This window comes from Procambarus clarkii, chromosome 7, assembly GCF_040958095.1.
Source record: "Procambarus clarkii isolate CNS0578487 chromosome 7, FALCON_Pclarkii_2.0, whole genome shotgun sequence".
NCBI classification, from domain to species: Eukaryota; Metazoa; Arthropoda; class Malacostraca; order Decapoda; family Cambaridae; genus Procambarus; species Procambarus clarkii.
This window is the reverse complement of record NC_091156.1, coordinates 12,833,834-12,852,459: the sequence shown is the minus strand read 5'-3', so window position 1 is coordinate 12,852,459 and position 18,626 is coordinate 12,833,834. Positions and strand designations below refer to the sequence as shown.

General features: G+C 46.6%; 1 protein-coding gene across 1 annotated transcript in view; it reads left to right on the top strand.

The window, feature by feature from the left end:
* Gpb5 (Glycoprotein hormone beta 5) overlaps positions 1-18,626 on the top strand; it is a 64,304-nt gene that overhangs the window by 22,416 nt on the left and 23,262 nt on the right. Inside the window, exons 2-3 of the mRNA XM_045747218.2 lie at positions 10,459-10,708; positions 11,946-12,029. Of these exons, the coding sequence (XP_045603174.1) occupies positions 10,523-10,708; positions 11,946-12,029 (270 nt within the window). The 5' untranslated portion in view covers positions 10,459-10,522. The remainder of the gene's footprint in view (positions 1-10,458; positions 10,709-11,945; positions 12,030-18,626) is intronic.

Below are 18,626 nucleotides of genomic sequence, written 5' to 3'. Positions count from 1 at the left end.
CAGAGTTTCTCTAACCCTGATGGGGCCCCCCCCCTGTTACCTAGCAGTAAATAGGTACCCGGGAGTTAGATAGCTCTTATAGGCTGCTTCCTCTGTGTGTGTACTCGCCTATTTGTGCTTGCGGGGGTTGAGCTTCGGCTCCATAGTCCCGCCTCCCAAACGTCAATCAACAGGTGTACAGGTTCTCGAGCCTATTGGGCTCTATCATATCTACACTTGAAACAGTGTATGGAGTCAGCCTCCACCACATCACTTCCAAATGCATTTGTGTGTGTGTGTGTGTGTGTGTGTGTGAGAGAAAAATTGTTAGTAGTTAGTAACAGTTGATTGATTGACAGTTGAGAGGCTGGCCGAAAGAGCAGAGCTCAACCCCCACAAGCACAACTAGGCGAGTACACACACGCAACGTATATATTTGAATCGTCCAAAAGCCGGGCAAGGAAGGTGACTGGAACTGGCAATGGTAGAGGAAGCTGGCAAGTTAAGAGATAAGGACACGCGAAGAGACTTGAGAAGGGACTTAATGCCTCAAGTTACCCAAGTTTGTGGGGTGTAGTCAGGCTGCGGTATATAAAGTTAAGGCTGATTGGCAAGTTACCTTTAAGTCCGGGGTCCACTTGTCACATTGAGAGGAGGGGGGGGGGAGGGGGGTAATGGACGGTCGAGGGGGACTGGGGGAAGGGGGAGGGGGTGATGGAGGCGGGGAATGGAGGGGGAGGAAAGGAAGGTCTCCGCTTGATAACGCTTGTCAACATTTATCTCTGGGAGGAAAGTTTTGCGAGACGCAGTGTGTGGTGTTTGGTGGTAAGGTTGTAAATTGAAACGGAACAGAGTAAACAATGTGTGTTAAATGTACATTGTATAATATATATAATGCCCATCGACAAATTTTGTTGTATAAATAGGTCTTTAAGCGCAGAGATTCCTCGGAGCATTACCTCTTATCCTTAACCACTTGGGCTGGACGGTAGAGCGACGGTCTTGCCTCGTGCAGGTCGACGTTCAGTCCCCCCCCCCGACCGTCCAAGTGGTTGGGCACCATTCCTTTCCCCCGTCCCATCCCAAATCCTTATCCTGACCCCCCTTTCCAAGAGCTATATAGTCGTGGTGGCTTAGCGCTTTCTCCCAATAGTCCCCTTCCCTCCCCCCACTCGTAAATCTCATTAAAAATTAGTCTCTTGCGTGTAGAGTTTCGGAATCAATATACTCGCACAATTTTCGTAACTTCTCCAGTTAATGATTAATATATGCTTCGTTAACAATGTTTTTTTAAGTTAAATATACGAAGTCGTGTGATTGCGTTCTGGTGCATTGTAAATAAATAATTTCCAAATCATGGGGAATTGACCCTCAGACTTGAGGATACAACGTAGGGTAAATACTTACTGTTGACGCACGTGTAAGTTATTGCGAACATTGTGGGAGCACCAGAGAGAAGCCACTGACGTTGTAGCCGTCTGGATCAGGGAGGGAGGGCGGTATCGGGGGAAAACACAAAGCCATTACGACTATAAAGCCCTTGGAAGGGAGTCAGGATAAGGATTTGGGATGTTACGGGGAGGGGTGGGGGGAGGAATGGTGCCCAATCACTTGGACGGTCGGAGATCGAAGATGGAAGCGTTTAACACGGGCAGGTCGACAAGGTCACGTGCCCCTAGGATGCCCCTGGTATCAGGTCAGCGCAAAACGGATTTGTGCTTTACACCTGAACGTCGTATCTAGCCTCGTTAATATCGGGTGAGTGACATCTAAGCAACTCTGTAAGTGATGGTGATTTAATGAATAGTTCTTCAGTCAGCGTGACAACGCCTTAAAAGAATGGATTAAAGAATGCACTAATATTCTGTGGAATATTCAGGACCAAGTGGAAGAGGCATTACTTGAGTTTTCGTATGAAAAAATCCCAAATTTATTTTCATTTTTTTCCCATTTTCAAATTACGTCCAAATTCAGCTATACGGGCAAACGGCCAAAAGCGACGTTCTTTTTTAGAGGACAGGTTGGATAAACACTAACCTCTAGTTCGTCCACTTATGACAACTTGTTTAAGTTATATGAATGGTTACATTCCCAATCACCCCCCAACAGTGGGACTCACGCTTGTAGTGCGTCGTTGTGAAATGTTTTGCCAGACGATTTTTTTTCTTTAGGCTATTTTGTGCCTTTATGTAACTTTGTTCATCGACATCTACATTTTTAGTCACCAACATAAATGAGGAATAATTATTAGTGCAGAATACCTGATACCGTGATTATTCCAAGTGTTTTTTTCTATAAACGATCAACGATCGTTAACGCGATCAACAGGTGGTGGTGATCGTCCTTCGGATGCGAAGATTGACCATGACTTCAGTATATCAGGTCAAAGGTCGGTGGCTGTGTCAGATGGAGGGTGAGACCAATCTGGGTGTAGAAGGCTCGAACACACAAGGAACACATGTGGATGGGTGCTGCTGTGGAGGTTGCTCTAGTCTTGCGCGCGGTGCGTTTCCTTTGAGCCTCTATAGTTGCTCTATTTTCTGCCGCACGGGCCCCTGTGGGAACTTTGGGTTTCCAAGATGGACGGTCCTGAGCATGCGACTCTCACGCATTGGTGCTGATGTCCAGGTCTTTGAGGGTCACCTTGAAGCAGTCCTTGAATAGTTTCTTCTGCCCCCCCCCCCAACAGAACTCATGCCCTGGCGTAAGTCTTCATACAACAGCTGTTTAGGCAATCGGCCGTCAGACATTCTGACAACGTGGCCTGCCTATCTGACTTGAGTTTTCTGTAGGAAGGTGTAGACGCTGGGAATATCGGCCCCCTTCCAGGACCTCTGTGTCTGGGATTTTGTCATGTCACCTAATGTGAAGGTGTCTGCAGAGACAGGTAAAGTGAAAGGGATAGAGCTGTTTGGCGTGTCTGCTGTAGACAGTCACGGTCTCTTTGGCGTAGAGAAGGGTGGCGAGTACCACTGCACGGTAGATCACCGTTGATCGCGTCCCTACCTGTTTAAGAATGGAACTGATCTTGCGTAATAATTTTTCGTACACAAGTGTGGCAATGCAACAAATCCTGGTCGTCAAAAGCTACCCATGCAGACCTGCCGAGAGGATTAACGATTGATGCGGCTTGCTGAGCTGAAGTTTAAGGTCATAGCCTCATTACGCGCGCGCGCGCACACAGTATAAGTACTTGTGTGTGTGTGTGTGTCACAGTTCCATGGCCTGACATCTCGTATGATCAAGTGTACAGGACTAACAAAGTGTAAGTGTGGTGGAACAGGAACGTCACCAAGTGTAACCAACACAGCGTATTAAAAATGTTTGGGACTGAAGGACACAGATAAGAAACAAAAGACTGAAGAAACAAAGGTACCCAGCCACAGACACATGTCTGATAACGGGTGCATGTCCGCCCCGCGGCTGCTCTCCACACTGGCGACATTAGAGCAACGACTGTAATTTACGGCTCTGTTAATTCATTATCAAAGGCCTCGCCCCCGCCTAAATCGAAGGCACTCTGGGATCTCTTAATATCATGAAGCATTGAAGGTTTGTGTGGGAACTAAAACCACTTGTTTTTTATACAATTTTGGCTGCATTTCGCTACCGTTTGGTGTGTGTGTTGCCTCGCTCTTCAAACCTGTCTGTGTTGAGTTTTATAAATGGATTCCTTTCCTCTCCCTCCGATATTCACTTGTCTTACCCTCTTCTCATCACACTGATTTTTTTTATATGGCTTTTTCTTTTATTTTTCCTCTCCAGCTTTTTCTCTTGCCCACTTTTTTTTCTAAACTAGGGTTCATTTGGGCTGTCAGTTGAGGTACGTGGTGAAACTGCCAACAGGAGTTGTTATCCTATCTCAGCTCATCTGAAACCTGCTCCTAGACTAATTTATTTCATTTAAATCTCTCTCTTTGATACAAATAATTAATGAGTACAAATTACTGAATATTGCAAATTTTAATCATGTGGGTGAAAAAAAGCGCATCGCCTCAGGCTACTCCCCAGCGGCGTGTGTGACTTGATAAAATAATTACACGGGATCCTAGCATCATTATTTCCACCATCATGCTCGCGCGCTCTCGTCTGTCTGTCTGTCAGCCGTGGGCGGTGTTGTACTCTCGTCTGCCGTCCTGAAATACAGTACTGGGTAGAAAGCAGAATTTAAAATGTATTCAATGCAGTATTTCTTTTGAGAAAGATTTTTGTGGGGCTATTTATGTCGGTGTATGTTGTTAAGATTCGCTACCTGGAACAAAAAGTTCCAAGTAGCACGGGCTATGGTGAGCCCACAGTGGATGTCGGTGTACTGTCGGTCAAAACTATGCGGCGCCTTACTGGAGACACCGTATACTTTTGACTTCGACAGTACGTGCGTGCTGTTATGTGCTTGTGAGTGAATGTTAATGGCTTCAGTCTCTACTCTCAATCGGTGGTCCTAGGTTCGATTTCCGGGCAGGACAGAAATGGTTGGGCACGTTAACCTAGCAGTGAATAGGTACCCGGGAGTTGGGCAACTGTTGTGGGATTCATTATAGCAAGTTGTCATTGGCCTAAGATACTCTATGTCCCTGTTACCTAGCAGTAAAATAGGTACCTGGGTGTTAGTCAGCTGTCACGGGCTGCTTCCTGGGGGTGGAGGCCTGGTCGAGGACCGGGCCGCGGGGACACTAAAGCCCCGAAATCATCTCAAGATAACCTCAAGAAGATAACCCACGGTAACTCTTAACATACTTTGTCTTCGACATACACTGTACTTTTAAAATATTAAACAAATATTTGAAATCCAACCTTTACAATATACTATTATGAACATGCAAATGAACATAATATAAAAGTTTGTATCTAACAATATTTTGTTGTTTGAATTCTTTTGTAATAGGTTTTAAAACCAGCTCATGATGGGATACTCACTAATAAGTGAATAACGCAATGTAACAAAATTTTGTTGCTGGTAGTGTTATTTCCTAACTGTTTATGCCAAAAAACTATAGAAAAGGGCTATTATTCCCTCGTCAAACAATGATTTTGTGACCAGGATTGCCATAATTTGAAATCTACCCATTTCCAATGAGAAAATGGGCCAATTTGCGTCTTTTCGTTTCCATTTGTCTTCCTGATGTGCTAAAAGCAAAGCAAGTACCACTAACCAGGAATGAACAAAACTCTTTAGTACAGTTAATAGCATACCTACAAGCCAGTGAATAGTCAGCCAGCCTATCCTCCGAAAATGGAATAACTTACAATAACGGCGTCGAAAGTACAAACACGTCATGATGACTCGCCAGAAAGCAGACTTTTGTATTATTATATTTAGACAAACTGGAAAAGTTTTTATATACAATCTAACCTAAGCATCCTAGGCTCTAATACATGCTATTAGAAGCCTAATATAGTAGATATATGTACAATACTAGGCCAAGGAATATTCGTTGGGTTTCAGCTCTTTTATCCGGACTTTTAAGTACAAAAGTGGCTTACTAGGGCATCATTACTACATATTGGTACGATGGATCACATGGTTACATAAAGTACTATTAAAACGGAAGGATGGGTTGATAATGACGTACCCAGAAGCCAGCTTATGAGGCTTTTTGTCATGCCATTTCCTGAGCGGGGCTTCTCGAGGTGCTTCTAACTTTCAACATTCTCGCCTACTTCACCTCATTATGCTCTCCAGCGCCATTCTGTGAGCAACATGGTGGTGGGATGGCGTGCTTAGCGGCAACTTGGTCAGTGTCACCTGCTAGCTTGGAGGAGTGAAGGATTATCTTGGCTGATATTGCATCCCTCGTGTGTGTGTGTGTCGGTTAAGTACCTTCAGCTCTTTGATCCCACCTCTCTCCTTTTTATCGACTGATGTACAGGTTCATAAACCTGTTGGTTTCTCATTCTGCCTTTGAAACTGTGTATGGAGTCTGCCTCCACCACATTACTTTCTGGTGAATTAGATTTGTTCACTTCTGTTATTGTCGAGATTTCTAATGTATCTGGCTCTTCTGGATACTTGATTTCCACGTCTGTAAGATTTCCGTGTCTGTAAGATAGAATACCACCCATGTTAAATACTCTGTTCTTTCCGGGGGACCAATCAGTACTCCCACAGTGAAGTACTGGACACTCCATGGCATCACCAACGCGACATCTGTCGTTATCTTCGAAGACGGCAATGGTGCTACACTCCTCTTCTAGAGTGAAGAAGAGAATTTCAGAATTTTTCAACCCTGCAATCAGGCCCGCATTGCAAGATGCTATTCTCTTGCTATTTCCTCCAAGGCGTGTTCAGGCTGAGAGGACTGTTGTTGTCCGTAGTACAATTTCTAGGAGAGTAGAGAAGGCTACCACCAAGATTGTAGAGAGGCTCATCAACTTAAACCCGAACCTCGACTACTGTTTCGACGAAAATGATCGGGAAAGACGACGACATGCGCCTATCACTTAAATTAACGTTCCAGTCATCACATTTAGCAGCCTTTGCTTAATGTGATGACTGGAAGCTATTAAGCAAATGGCTTCAATGATTTTGGCACACCAACAACACAAATGAAGGAGAGGTACTTCTAGCTGCGCTAGTATAGTTTTAAATATGATTATTATACACAATACTCTACAGGAAGGAAGATGTAGTATATGCTCCTGCGACCACCTCTTCTGGTAATGCCAGGCATGTCACCAACGTTGCATACCATGGGCAGAGGCTGTACTGCAGTTTCACAGGTGTCCAGTCGAAAATGACTCGAGGCCAGACCAGACGACTGCTACCTACCGATCACAGACGACGACTACATGCAACCAGCTGTGTTCCCAGATTTACCAAGACAAACTGCTACCACACTGCAGCAGCCTAATACCCGGAGAGGTCCCAGGTATTAGGCTGCCCTCTCGATTCCTTGATTCGGCCTCACCCACCAGTCGACACAAAAGTTTGTTCTACTCGCCGACGTTTCGGTCCGTCCTGGACCATTCTTAAGATCGACTTGAGAATGGTCCAGGACGGACCGAAACGTCGTCGTCCCTTCATCTTCTAAGTGTGTGGTCTGGTCAACATACTTTAGCCACGTTATTGTGACTCATTTGGGACTTAATGGAGTAATGTTCTGCGTTGTGGGAGGCATGCTGTCACGGCTCAAGTTCGTCCACCACCCACCATGATGCCTCTCTTACTGCCTCTGCGTCATACTTGACTTTTTTTTTTCATTGGGATTAGGAAGGAGGAATGAGTTTAATGTCAAGTCTTTGACTATATATTTCAGTAGATTCATTTTAATTTGGTTTCAGTCCTGAGACTGATGGTTTTAGTGTAACATTGGCTAAAATGATTTTGTGACGAGATGCAAACGACGCGGCAAAAATATCCTCGTTTTCTGGGAAAAAGAATATGGAACGAATGCTATATTTTTTATGACTGTGTTTACTTATAATGGAATTAAAACAACCAGCGGCAATTTATTTGTTACATTAACAATTTATGGGTGATGTGGAAGTTTTTTCCTCTTCCCCCCCCCCCCATGTGCCTTCAGAACCAGCGATAAAGTCAGTCAAGGAGCTGGGTCGAACCCTGTTTCTCTCCTCCTACGTGACTCCTTTCCTCAAGCTACTATTCAACTCTACCCACTTTCAGCTCACCCAATGGCTATATTTAAGTTCATGTTTCAATTTCTATTATTTTCCGGGAATTTCGTGCGTGCTAATCATGCCAACGCAAACTTTCTTGCCTTGAAGTGAGGGTTGTAACTCATCACTAGTTGTAACTTAAATGAGGACACTAAATTAATAATACTAGTGGCAATAAGAAATAAATGACTGGTATAAATAGAAAATTGTCCAGTATGGCTTTTTTTTTATCTTTATTTAAGAAAATACAATATAAATCATACATAAGTTTTACAAGGCAATTATACATTACAATTCTTAGTGAACAAGTGTTTCAGTAGTACAGAACATGATCTTTAAAAAAAAACCCTGAATGTTACACTTATTTACCTACATTTACAGATGGAAGACGATAAATGGTTAACAACATTTCATCTTAATGTTGATGTTCCACTTGGGATGGTTGTGGTGGAGAGAGATGAGCTGGTTTATCAAAAGCTTTTGACATGCCATGTCAACGATGTTGCAGGTTTCTTAGAGCGTGGCATTTGCGATGAGCACATACACAGAGCTAATATTCACCAGGCACCGAGTGTCCTTTACGAAACCTGTTCATCTTTCCTCAATTATGGGTGTTTAATTTACATTTATTAAGCGGTTTCTGAGATCCGAGCGCTACGAGGATGTCTATAGCGAAAATAACTTTGGGTTATGAAGTTTCCGAGCTCGTAAATTGTTTAATAAATGCAATCTTAGTAGCCATGATGGAAACAAGATGTAGATGTTTCGTGAGTGGGCGGTTAAGTGTTTGATGAACCATCAAGGCCCAGAGGTCAATGAATGGGTGTGGTTCTGCTGTGATTTCTGAAGCTAAGGAGCCGGTCGGCCGAGCGGACAGCACGCTGGACTTGTGATCCTGTGGTCCTAGGTTCGATCCCAGGCGCCGGCGAGAAACAATGGACGGTTTCTTTCATCCTATGCCCCTGTTACCTAGCAGTAAAATAGGTGCCTGGGTGTTAGTCAGCTGTCGCGGGCTGCTTCCTAGGGGTGGAGGCCTGGTCGAGGACCGGGCCGCGGGGACCCTAAAGCCCCGAAATCATCTCAAGATAACCTCAAGATAACCCCGCTGCCTCCCTCCCCGTCTCCGCCTCTCCTGTCTTCAGAGTCCTCTGGAAAAGTTGGCAACAGTTGCCAAGTTGCTGGCGTGCTCGGCCCGCCAGTGTTGCCAGCGTAGAGGGGTGACTGGCCTAGACAGTCTGTTCATACCAAGCATTTTTCACATTGTGAATTCAGGAGAATATTTTGTTTTTAAAAGAACATCTCGTGGATGTAACTTTCTCTTTCACGTTCTCTCGCTCGCTTTCTCTTGTTCTCTCGTTAACCTTTCTCACATTCTATTTTTTTTCGAAGAATAATCAGGGCTTACTAGGCTACAAAACATGCTACGTTTTTATTCCCACGTCAAGGAGAAATGTCGGGCATTTGTCATCAGCTTTTCCCGCTTACTGGGAATGACTATAAATTTCCCAGGGGTCCCTAGGAGAACATGGCGCATATTTCTGCGTGTCTAGAATGAACATGAACGCAGCTGAAGCCTCGCCCCTCCCAACTGCGGGTCGCGATTTCACATTTTTTGAGGTTACACTGATTTTTTTCGTGTGCGCTTAAAATGAACGTTGTGAGTGTTCATCAACATAGTGCTTTCAAGGCGAGCTTCAGCTTCTGGGATCCAGTTTTTCAGATGTATGTCTTCTTGTGTAATGGCTGCCAATCCTGGTGGGGGTGATACTAACTCTTGACTCTGGGAAGCGCAGATAACTACACCGTTTTGTTTTGTTTTAAAGATTATTACGTTGTTACAACTTTGTAACATAGTAATGCTAGTCAAATAAATGTGGTTACGTTGTGCGTTTGCTGGGAAACTGTCTTAAGAGTTTCCATAGATTCACAAAGACAAGATCCTCTGGGATTCTTGCAAGGATAAAGCGCTTTCCTCCGTGCCTACGGCTCGTGCGAGACGGATGGACGATGCTGTTAATTCCTGGTGGAAACTTCTGCTTTTCCGGAGACCATTTTTCTCGTATCGTTCAGAAAATATTTCAGATTTTTTCCTAGTACACCTTGTCGATCAAAGAGATTTATCAGGAAAAAAAATCCATGCGGAAGCTCATTCCTTCAGAACACTATACAAATCTGTTATAACTACTTATTCGTTCCATTTATTTATATCAGATATACTAATCATCTTCCTTTGATACCTGCACAAGAGTCTGCCCCTTTTAAAGCGATCAGGGAAAGAAATGTTAATAATTATTCAAGATTTACTGCTTGAAAAATATTCTTTTTTTATTGCCAATTTTTTTCCCCAAAACTAAAACTGGGATCTTATTCCTGGGTAGACGACCCGGGCTTCCTTGGTTCCCCCGGAGCTTGTTAAGACCTGCTTGATGGCTGAGTGGAACACGAGCCCTGTGGGACACGGGGGGGCGGGGGGGGGGGCGAGGTGGATGGAAGGAGCAACCGGACCACAACCGTTCATTAAACCTAGCTATCACCCGTAAAAAAAAAAAAATACTAACGTCAATCTAAGGGGAACTGTGCCCCATCCCCCCGTGCACCACTCCTCGTTCACCCCCCCCCCGTGCACCACTCCTCGTTCACCCCCCCCCCCCGTGCATCACTCCTCATCCCCCCCCCCCTGCCCCCCTCCCCCCCCCTGGGGCTTGAGACAAATCCTCCCTTTTTTCACATTATGCTCCCAAGCCCCTGGTGAAGACCGTCAGAGTTATAGTAGAGAGAAAATACAGCTTATTAACGTGTAATCAGGCATAAAATCTTGTACATAAAGAGAAGAGTGAATAACAAGCGTGTGTTCTCTTGCAGGGGCCTTGACAGCAGCAACAGGAGCAGCAGCAGCACGAGGAGCAGCAGGAGCAGCACACGTGCCATGGTGACCGGTGGTGGGAGTATCGGGAGAGTGAGCGGCGGTGTTGGGGCGAGAGCCAGTGTTGGAGGGCGGGTGGTGGTGATGGTGGCGGTGGGGGCGGCCGTGTTGGCGCTGCTAGTGCCTGCCACCACCGCCATCAACCCCCACTCCACCCTCGAGTGCCACCGACGACAGTACACCTACAAGGTTAGTCCTGGCGTGTGATACGCACGCATCTTGAGGTTATCTTGAGATGATTTAAGAACATAAGAACAAAGGCAACTGCAGAAGGCCTATTGGCCCATACAAGGCAGCTCCTATCTATAACCACTTTCGGGGCTTTAGTGTCCCCGCGGCCCGGTCCTAGACCAGGCCTCCACCCCCAGGAAGCAGCCCATGACAGCTGACTAACACCCAGGTACCTATTGTACTGCTAGGTAACAGGGGCATAGGGTGAAAGAAACTTTGCCCATTGTTTCTCGCCGGCGCCTGGGATCGAACAAAGGACCACAGGATCACAAGTCCAGTGTGCTGTCCGCTCGGCCGACCGGCTCCCCTACATATACACACCCGCTGGCGAGGAGTTACAATAACGTGGCTGAGGTTTGTTGACCAGACCACACACTAGAAGGTGAAGGGACGACGACTTTTCGGTCCGTCCTGGACCATTCTCATCGACTTGAGAATGGTCCAGGACGGACCGAAACGTCGTCGTCCCCTCACCTTCTAGTGTGTGGTCTGGTTAATCTACACACCCCAAGCTTACTCAGTTATCACAGCCCCATTAACCATACAATACACGACTCTTGCAGCAAGAAGTAGCTGTGCCAGTTCGAATAGGGATCGAATAAGGGGTAACTGCAACAAAAATACAATTGAACATAATGGGCAGTGGGAGTTATGCATGGCGGAACTGTTATTAGAGACGTAGTCAACAGGCGCGGCAAGACTGCAGCTTTGTTTCCGTTCGTAGAGATTCTCCATTTTACTGCCAAGGTTTTTTTTTGCTTTAGTTTCCGTCCTTGTGTCCACACGAGCAGGTCCTCCTGGCCTCGCCTCACAAAGACATCACACGCTCACACTCCTCAATGGATAACGACTTTAGCAAACACAGCAAGGAAGAACAAATGCCAGTGTGTGTATGAGAGAGAGTGTGTGTGTGTGTGTGTGTGTGTGTGTGTGTGTGTGTGTGTGTGTGTGTGTGTGTGTGTGTGAGTGCGCGTGTGTGTGTGTGTGCGTGAGTGTGTGTGTGTGTGTGTGTGCGTGTGTGTGTGTGTGTGTGTGTGTGTGTGTGTGTGTGTGTGTGTGTGTGTGAGTGCGCGAGTGCGCGAGTGCGTGTGTGCGCGTGAGTGCGTGAGTGCGTGAGTGCGTGAGTGCGTGAGTGTGTGTGTGTGTGTGTGTGTGTGTGTAAGTTACTAACTGTACCTGTTTGTATCTCCCGCAGGTGCACAAGACTGATGACGACGGTCGGGTGTGTTGGGATTTCATCAATGTCATGAGCTGCTGGGGGCGCTGCGACTCTAACGAGGTCAGTACTCTCTGCTGGTACAGTTACCGGGAGCTCTCTCTCGCCTCACGGGTCAGTACTCTCTGATGGTACAGTTACCGGGAGCTCTCTCTCGCCTCACGGGTCAGTACTCTCTGATGGTACAGTTACCGGGAGCGCTCTCTGGCTTCACTGGTCAATACTGTTTCTTGGGAAACCTGCATGAAACCTTTGTGACGAAGATTATTTCGAATGTTCGTCTTTGGGAAATTACCGTTCAGAATCCAATGACTTGTTAGAAAGGTACTATTTCGCGATGCTTTGTGGGTCGATGGTGTTGGCGACGTGGGAGGTGGCTACAGATGGTGCTGGGGACGTGGGAGGTGGCTACAGATGGTGCTGGGGACGTGGGAGGTGGCTACAGGTGGTGTTGGCGACGTGGGAGTTGGCTACAGATGGTGCTGGCGACGTGGGAGGTGGCTACAGATGGTGCTGGGGACGTGGGAGGTGGCTACAGGTGGTGTTGGCGACGTGGGAGTTGGCTACAGATGGTGCTGGCGACGTGGAAGGTGGCTACAGATGGTGCTGGGGACGTGGGAGGTGGCTACAGGTGGTGTTGGCGACGTGGGAGTTGGCTACAGATGGTGCTGGCGACGTGGGAGGTGGCTACAGATGGTGCTGGGGACGTGGGAGTTGGCTACAGATGGTGCTGGCGACGTGGGAGGTGGCTACAGATGGTGCTGGGGACGTGGGAGGTGGCTACAGGTGGTGTTGGCGACGTGGGAGTTGGCTACAGATGGTGCTGGCGACGTGGGAGGTGGCTACAGGTGGTGCTGGCGACGTGGGAGGTGGCTACAGGTGGTGCTGGCGACGTGGGAGGTGGCTACAGGTGGTGCTGGCGACGTGGAAGGTGGCTACAGATGGTGCTGGCGACGTGGGAGGTGGCTACAGGTGGTGCTGGCGACGTGGGAGGTGGCTACAAGTGATGCTGGGGACGTGGGAGGTGGCTACAGGTGGTGCTGGGGACGTGGGAGGTGGCTACAGATGGTGCTGGCGGCGGACCAAGTAGTTACAAATGTCACACACACACACACACACACACACACACACACACACACACACACACACACACACCTGGTGAGTACACCTGTTTGCCTACGATATGGCGCGTAAATAAAATGTGGCTGGCTATATCCGTAGACTTACATTACAAATACTGACTTTCCCAATCCTGACAGTGTCGTCGCTACCCTGGTGTGGGCCAGACGTGTAGGCCTACCCCTCCACATGGATTTACTGCTAAAGGGGTACAGACGGCCTTAAGGCTTTCGCAACCTTACAGTGATATATACCATCTAGCTCCTGGAAGCTTTCACCTAGATTTCAAAGTGGTGAGCAGTGCAATCTGATCAGATATGGACAAACAATACCTATGTATTTGAAGTGGCGCCTTGGGCAGTGGGGACATGGCCGCTTCCCCTTACCTCACGCCTGGTGGGCAGACGCCTGAGGTGGTACCCCGGGCGCTGGAACTTTAGCCCCTATTGCCCCGTTCCCTAAAGCTGTAATTCCCCTGTACAGCCTGGACACGGTGGCACGAACGGACCACTTGCACACCACTATACAGATGCCTCAGTGATTGGTGGTACCAGTGCAGTGTTACATACAGTGTAGAGGACTATTAAGTGTGTGTGTGTGTGTGTGTGGATAAAGCAGGTTTCAGAGTGGCACTCTCTACACCTGTCACTCTGGTCGGAGCCACACTACCCTCAGCAGTGTTGCCAGCTGACCGCGTATACACCTGCGTTCGCTTGTAAGTGTCTGAACTATTCATCTTGTCTCTGCACTATGATTAGTAGCCGCTGTTGTTCTGGGTCCAGGCCATAGCCTGAAGTGCTACTCTGTGGTAGAAGCTGCTGTGTATTGTCACTTCATGTTGTGACTCTGGCAAATATGGCCACTTCCCTCCCGCCTTCTGGGGACACCCACAGCGACCCTTCCCAAAATGCTTCAGACGCAGTTGCGTCCACTTCGGCCACCTCCCCGCATGACTTACAGCATGGCCAAACACTCCATCCCAGTACAGCCAGGTATGAGGACACCAGCTCAAGTGATGAAGCAGCCTCGGATGGTGGTTTTACTGAACACAAAAGCCGGAAGACCTTACGTAAAGAGAAGTTAAGGGGAGGTAATAATTCTGTCAAGACGACCAATGTCACCCCCACAACGGGAGGGGCACCACGACCCACCCTAGCACCCCGTAATAAATATGCCAGGCTGGCATTTCCATCTCAAGTTACCAGTGACCAGAGGTACGTCTGGATGAGACGGGACCTTCCTAGCTATTTTCCTGACCCCATTGACCTCATAATCCCTAGACACGCCTCGCCCTACATCTATGTAGCCAGGTCCGATGAAGTCACCATCTCGGCCCTACTCCAAGGTCAAGTGGGTGGCATCACATTCAGTAAAGCAGACTCTCCTGAGAGGTCCAGGAGGTACAGAGAGTACCTTGTCACATCCTACCCTCATGACCTTGACATCTCCCATGCGAAAGAACTACCAGGTGTGCACAGTGCAAGACGCATCCAGTCTGGAGGCAAGCCACTCAACAGGATTGTCATCGTCTGGAAACATGAGACACCGCCCCCCAGTCATCACACGTTCCTAGGCCCCTACCGGCCAGCCTGCCCCATAACACCCTGGGAGTCCTCAGCTGTCATGTGTTTTAAATGTCAACACTTTGGTCACGTAGCCAAACACTGTCAATCTTCAGGCACCTGTGCCTTCTGTGCAGACAATCATCTCACTAAAGACTGCCCCAATAAAGACCACGCCCCTGGGACCGATGAGACCTCATCCTCAGCCACCAAGCTCAAGTGTTCCAGGTGCTTGCGGGAGGGCGTGACCGCCTGGCACAAGGACTGTGACAGGCGGCCTCCCCCGTACAGCGCAGTGGGGCAACCCTCCACCACCCCAGTCAGCCCCCCCACCCGGGGTGGCCCCACCACTACACCTACCCGCCCCCACACCCGGAATGACCCCACCACCGTTCCTGACACCAACAGCCTGACAACCTTCCCTGGCCTACCTGGGAAGCCTGACGCCAGCCTGCAGAGGGAGGTGTTAGAACTTCCAGCTCGCATGAACAAAATAGAAATTACCGTCAATAAGCTCCAAGAAACACTCACGAAGATTGAAAATGGTCTCAACAGCATTTATGCTAAGATCACCATGGACAACCCGAGTCAGTGTTCAAGCGATCATCTCGCCAGCCCGAGGAGTGAAGCGAACGTCCGAGTCTCTAGTGAAATGCCTTCCAGTGCTATAAGTGTTGACCCGTCTCCAGCAAGTATTGACCCCCTCTCCAGTGCTGTAAGTTTTGACACGTCTCGAGCAAGTCTTGACGCCTCCTCCAGTGCTGTAAGTACCGTTGTGTCGAGTGAAACATATGAAAACCCGTGTATCTTAGATGTATTTAACAAATTCACTCAAGAACTCATTAAAAACAATACCGCTTGTGTGTCTACGATTCCTGACGAACATGAAATGATTGTAAATGATAGGAAAAATACAGGCAGCCAGCTGAGCTTGAAACAGGTGAAAGAACTCTTTGCCATTAATGACGATGAACAATTGGCATTTGTAAGCAATAGTCTACAACTTGTGAATCTTATAAACACTTCTCTTCGTCAGGTTTATGAACACCATTACCCACGACCAACTCACTCTTAAATTTCTCACGTGGAATGTGAGAAGCGTGCGAAGGAGGCTGTTTGATCTAATGATGTACGCTGGTGCCAACAACATTGATGTATTGTGCCTGCAGGAACCATACACTGCAAACACAAAAAATAAAACGCCACCCAAACTCCCAGGTTATGTAGCTTTCTCAAATGTTGGTTCCCATGATGTCGGTATCTTGACGTATGTTAAAAGTAACCTAGTGTGTAAACATGTTAAAAACCACAAAAGTGACGACTCATATTATCAGCAGTTTCAGATTGCTACAGCGACCGGGTTTCTTAACTTAGTTAATGTATATGTAAGGTGTGATCAAATGGTGGAAGCTTCTCTCCCAAAAATTACCAGCAGCTCTCAAACCATTGTAATGGGTGATTTTAATGCTAGACACACTAGCCTGGGTGACACCAAAACAAACGGGAATGGCAGAGTCTTTGTAAAATACTTAAGAGATAATAACATGTCCGTATTCAACTTCGACTCCTCTAACGTCACACACCTCAGGGGTGGCAGGCTTGATTATGTCATTGGTCACGGCCTCATTGATAATGCTGTCGGAGGATCAATTGTTCATGAATTAGTTAGTGATCATTTTGCCATATTCAGTTCATACACTATCAATAATGTCAAACCCCTAAGCTTTGGAAAAAAAATAATTAATATCCCTGAAAATTTACACATGCTCTTCAAATTCCGCATTTCTGAATGGTATAACACTTACTGCTTTACTACCGTCAATGCATTATATGAGGACCTGGTCACTGAAGTAACCGCTTTTTATGACAATGTTGTAAAATCCGCAAGACCCAAACCAATGAGGAAGGGACAGAGGTGGTTCACTGACTCACGCCTTATGCCCCTGCATGACAGAGTTCTATTCCTAGCTGAGCAGTATAAAACACATAAAACAGCTGACACCCTCAACATATTTCTTAAAGCCAGCCGAGAGTTTAGAGAGCTAAAGGAACAGGTGTATAACCAGCACTGGGAACAGTTTCTGCAAGGCATCAATCATGCAACATCCTCATCCCAAATGTGGAATAAAATTAAAAAGATTTCTCGTCCTAGCAGTCGTCAACTTGATCACCATTCACCTGTAGACTATGCCGACATGCTGCTTCAGCAATATGCAAGCACTGCTAGTATAAGCAGCCTGCCCCTAGATGTGCAAAACTATCTGGCTAGTACTAAAATAAATCGTAACTTCAATATTGAAATTGCCTGTAGTGAAATAGGGCCTGATGATAACTATGGCATAACCCCCTTTGAAATTAAAAATGCACTCAAGAAAGGTAAGGCTACCTCTCCTGGAGAGGATGGCATCACATACAACACCATGAGAGTACTTGCTGAGCTGCCAAATAGCCCTTTGCTAGAATTGTTTAATCAAAGTCTAAGGCAGGGTGTTTTACCTGACCGCTGGACACAGGGACTCATAATACCCATACCCAAGCCTAATTCACAAAAATTTAGACCCATTTCTCTGACGTCGTGCATGTGCAAAGTTCTTGAGAGAATTATTCTCGACAGACTAATGTTTCAAATCAAGCCCCACCTTGCCCCTAACCTGTATGGTTTCCTTCCTGGAAGAAGCACACAAACTTGCTTTGCTGAGTATTTTATCAGAGGGGGACCAAACTCTCAGGCGGCATTTATTGATCTCCAAACTGCTTTTGATACAGCAAACAAAGAAATAATCCTAGAACAGCTAGCCTCTTTTGGAGTTAAGGGAAGACTGTTGACATGGCTCAGGGGGTACCTGAGTAACAGAACCGCCTCAGTCCTTTTCAAGGGGGTCAAAAGTAAACTCTGTGCACCCTTTGAGTTGGGTACACCCCAGGGTGGAGTGCTAAGTCCCACACTGTTCAATGTTCTGATGCACAAATTAACAATTGATATTCCCACACTACCTGACGAAGCCGTCATTTGTTATGCCGATGATATATGCATTGTTGCAAATTCCCAAACTAGACTGCAAGCTCTACTTGATTCATTCGCTGCTAAAAGCATTGAATGTGGTCTTGTTATCTCTATAACTAAATCCAGAGTTCTCCATCCCAAAGAGAAAACTCATGTCCCTATAGCTTTCAAGGTCAACAACCAGAACATTGAAACGTGTAGGCAGCACAAATACCTTGGAGTTGGTATTAACAGTGACATTGTAAATGATCTACACCGTAGGTTAAAAGAAAGACTAAAACCATTGAGAACACTTACTGGTAAGAATATTGGTATCAATATTAAATATGCTAGACTATTCTATATGATGTTTGTTAGATCTCTCGTTGATTATAATGCTCTGCACTTAATTAATTTCCCCTCCTCTGTGTTGGACAAACTTGAAGTAATACAGAACGAGGCCATGAGGATAATTCTTGGTGCCCCAAGATGCACAAGAATCATCAACATGAGGGAAGAACTGAAGTTTCCAACCATACTAGAGAGAATAATGCAAGTTAACACTACCTTCTGTCTTAAAGTCATGAGAGATCCTACATCTCCTACATTGCTCAGAGACAAATTATTTAGTGCTGTTAACACCCTTTTGACTGGTGCCGACATACCAACTCACTCCTTTTATGATAATTGGCTGAGAAACAATGCTTACAATCTCATTAAACTTAACATTCCTTTTAAGTGCAATCTACCAGTCTCTGATATTCCTCTTTATCTGTACCCCACCATTCAAGTATCATACACACCTGTCACCAAGAAAGATAATGAGAATCTTGCTCTACTCAAAGCTGTCACTCTTGAAACAATTGCCTCCTCCATCGAGAGTCTAAGATCTCACGAGCACTGTGTCTACACCGACGGCTCAGTCCAGTCTTCTACTGGACGGACTGCAGCGGCATGTAGGTTCTATAGAAATAATATTTGCACAAAGTCTGTCAG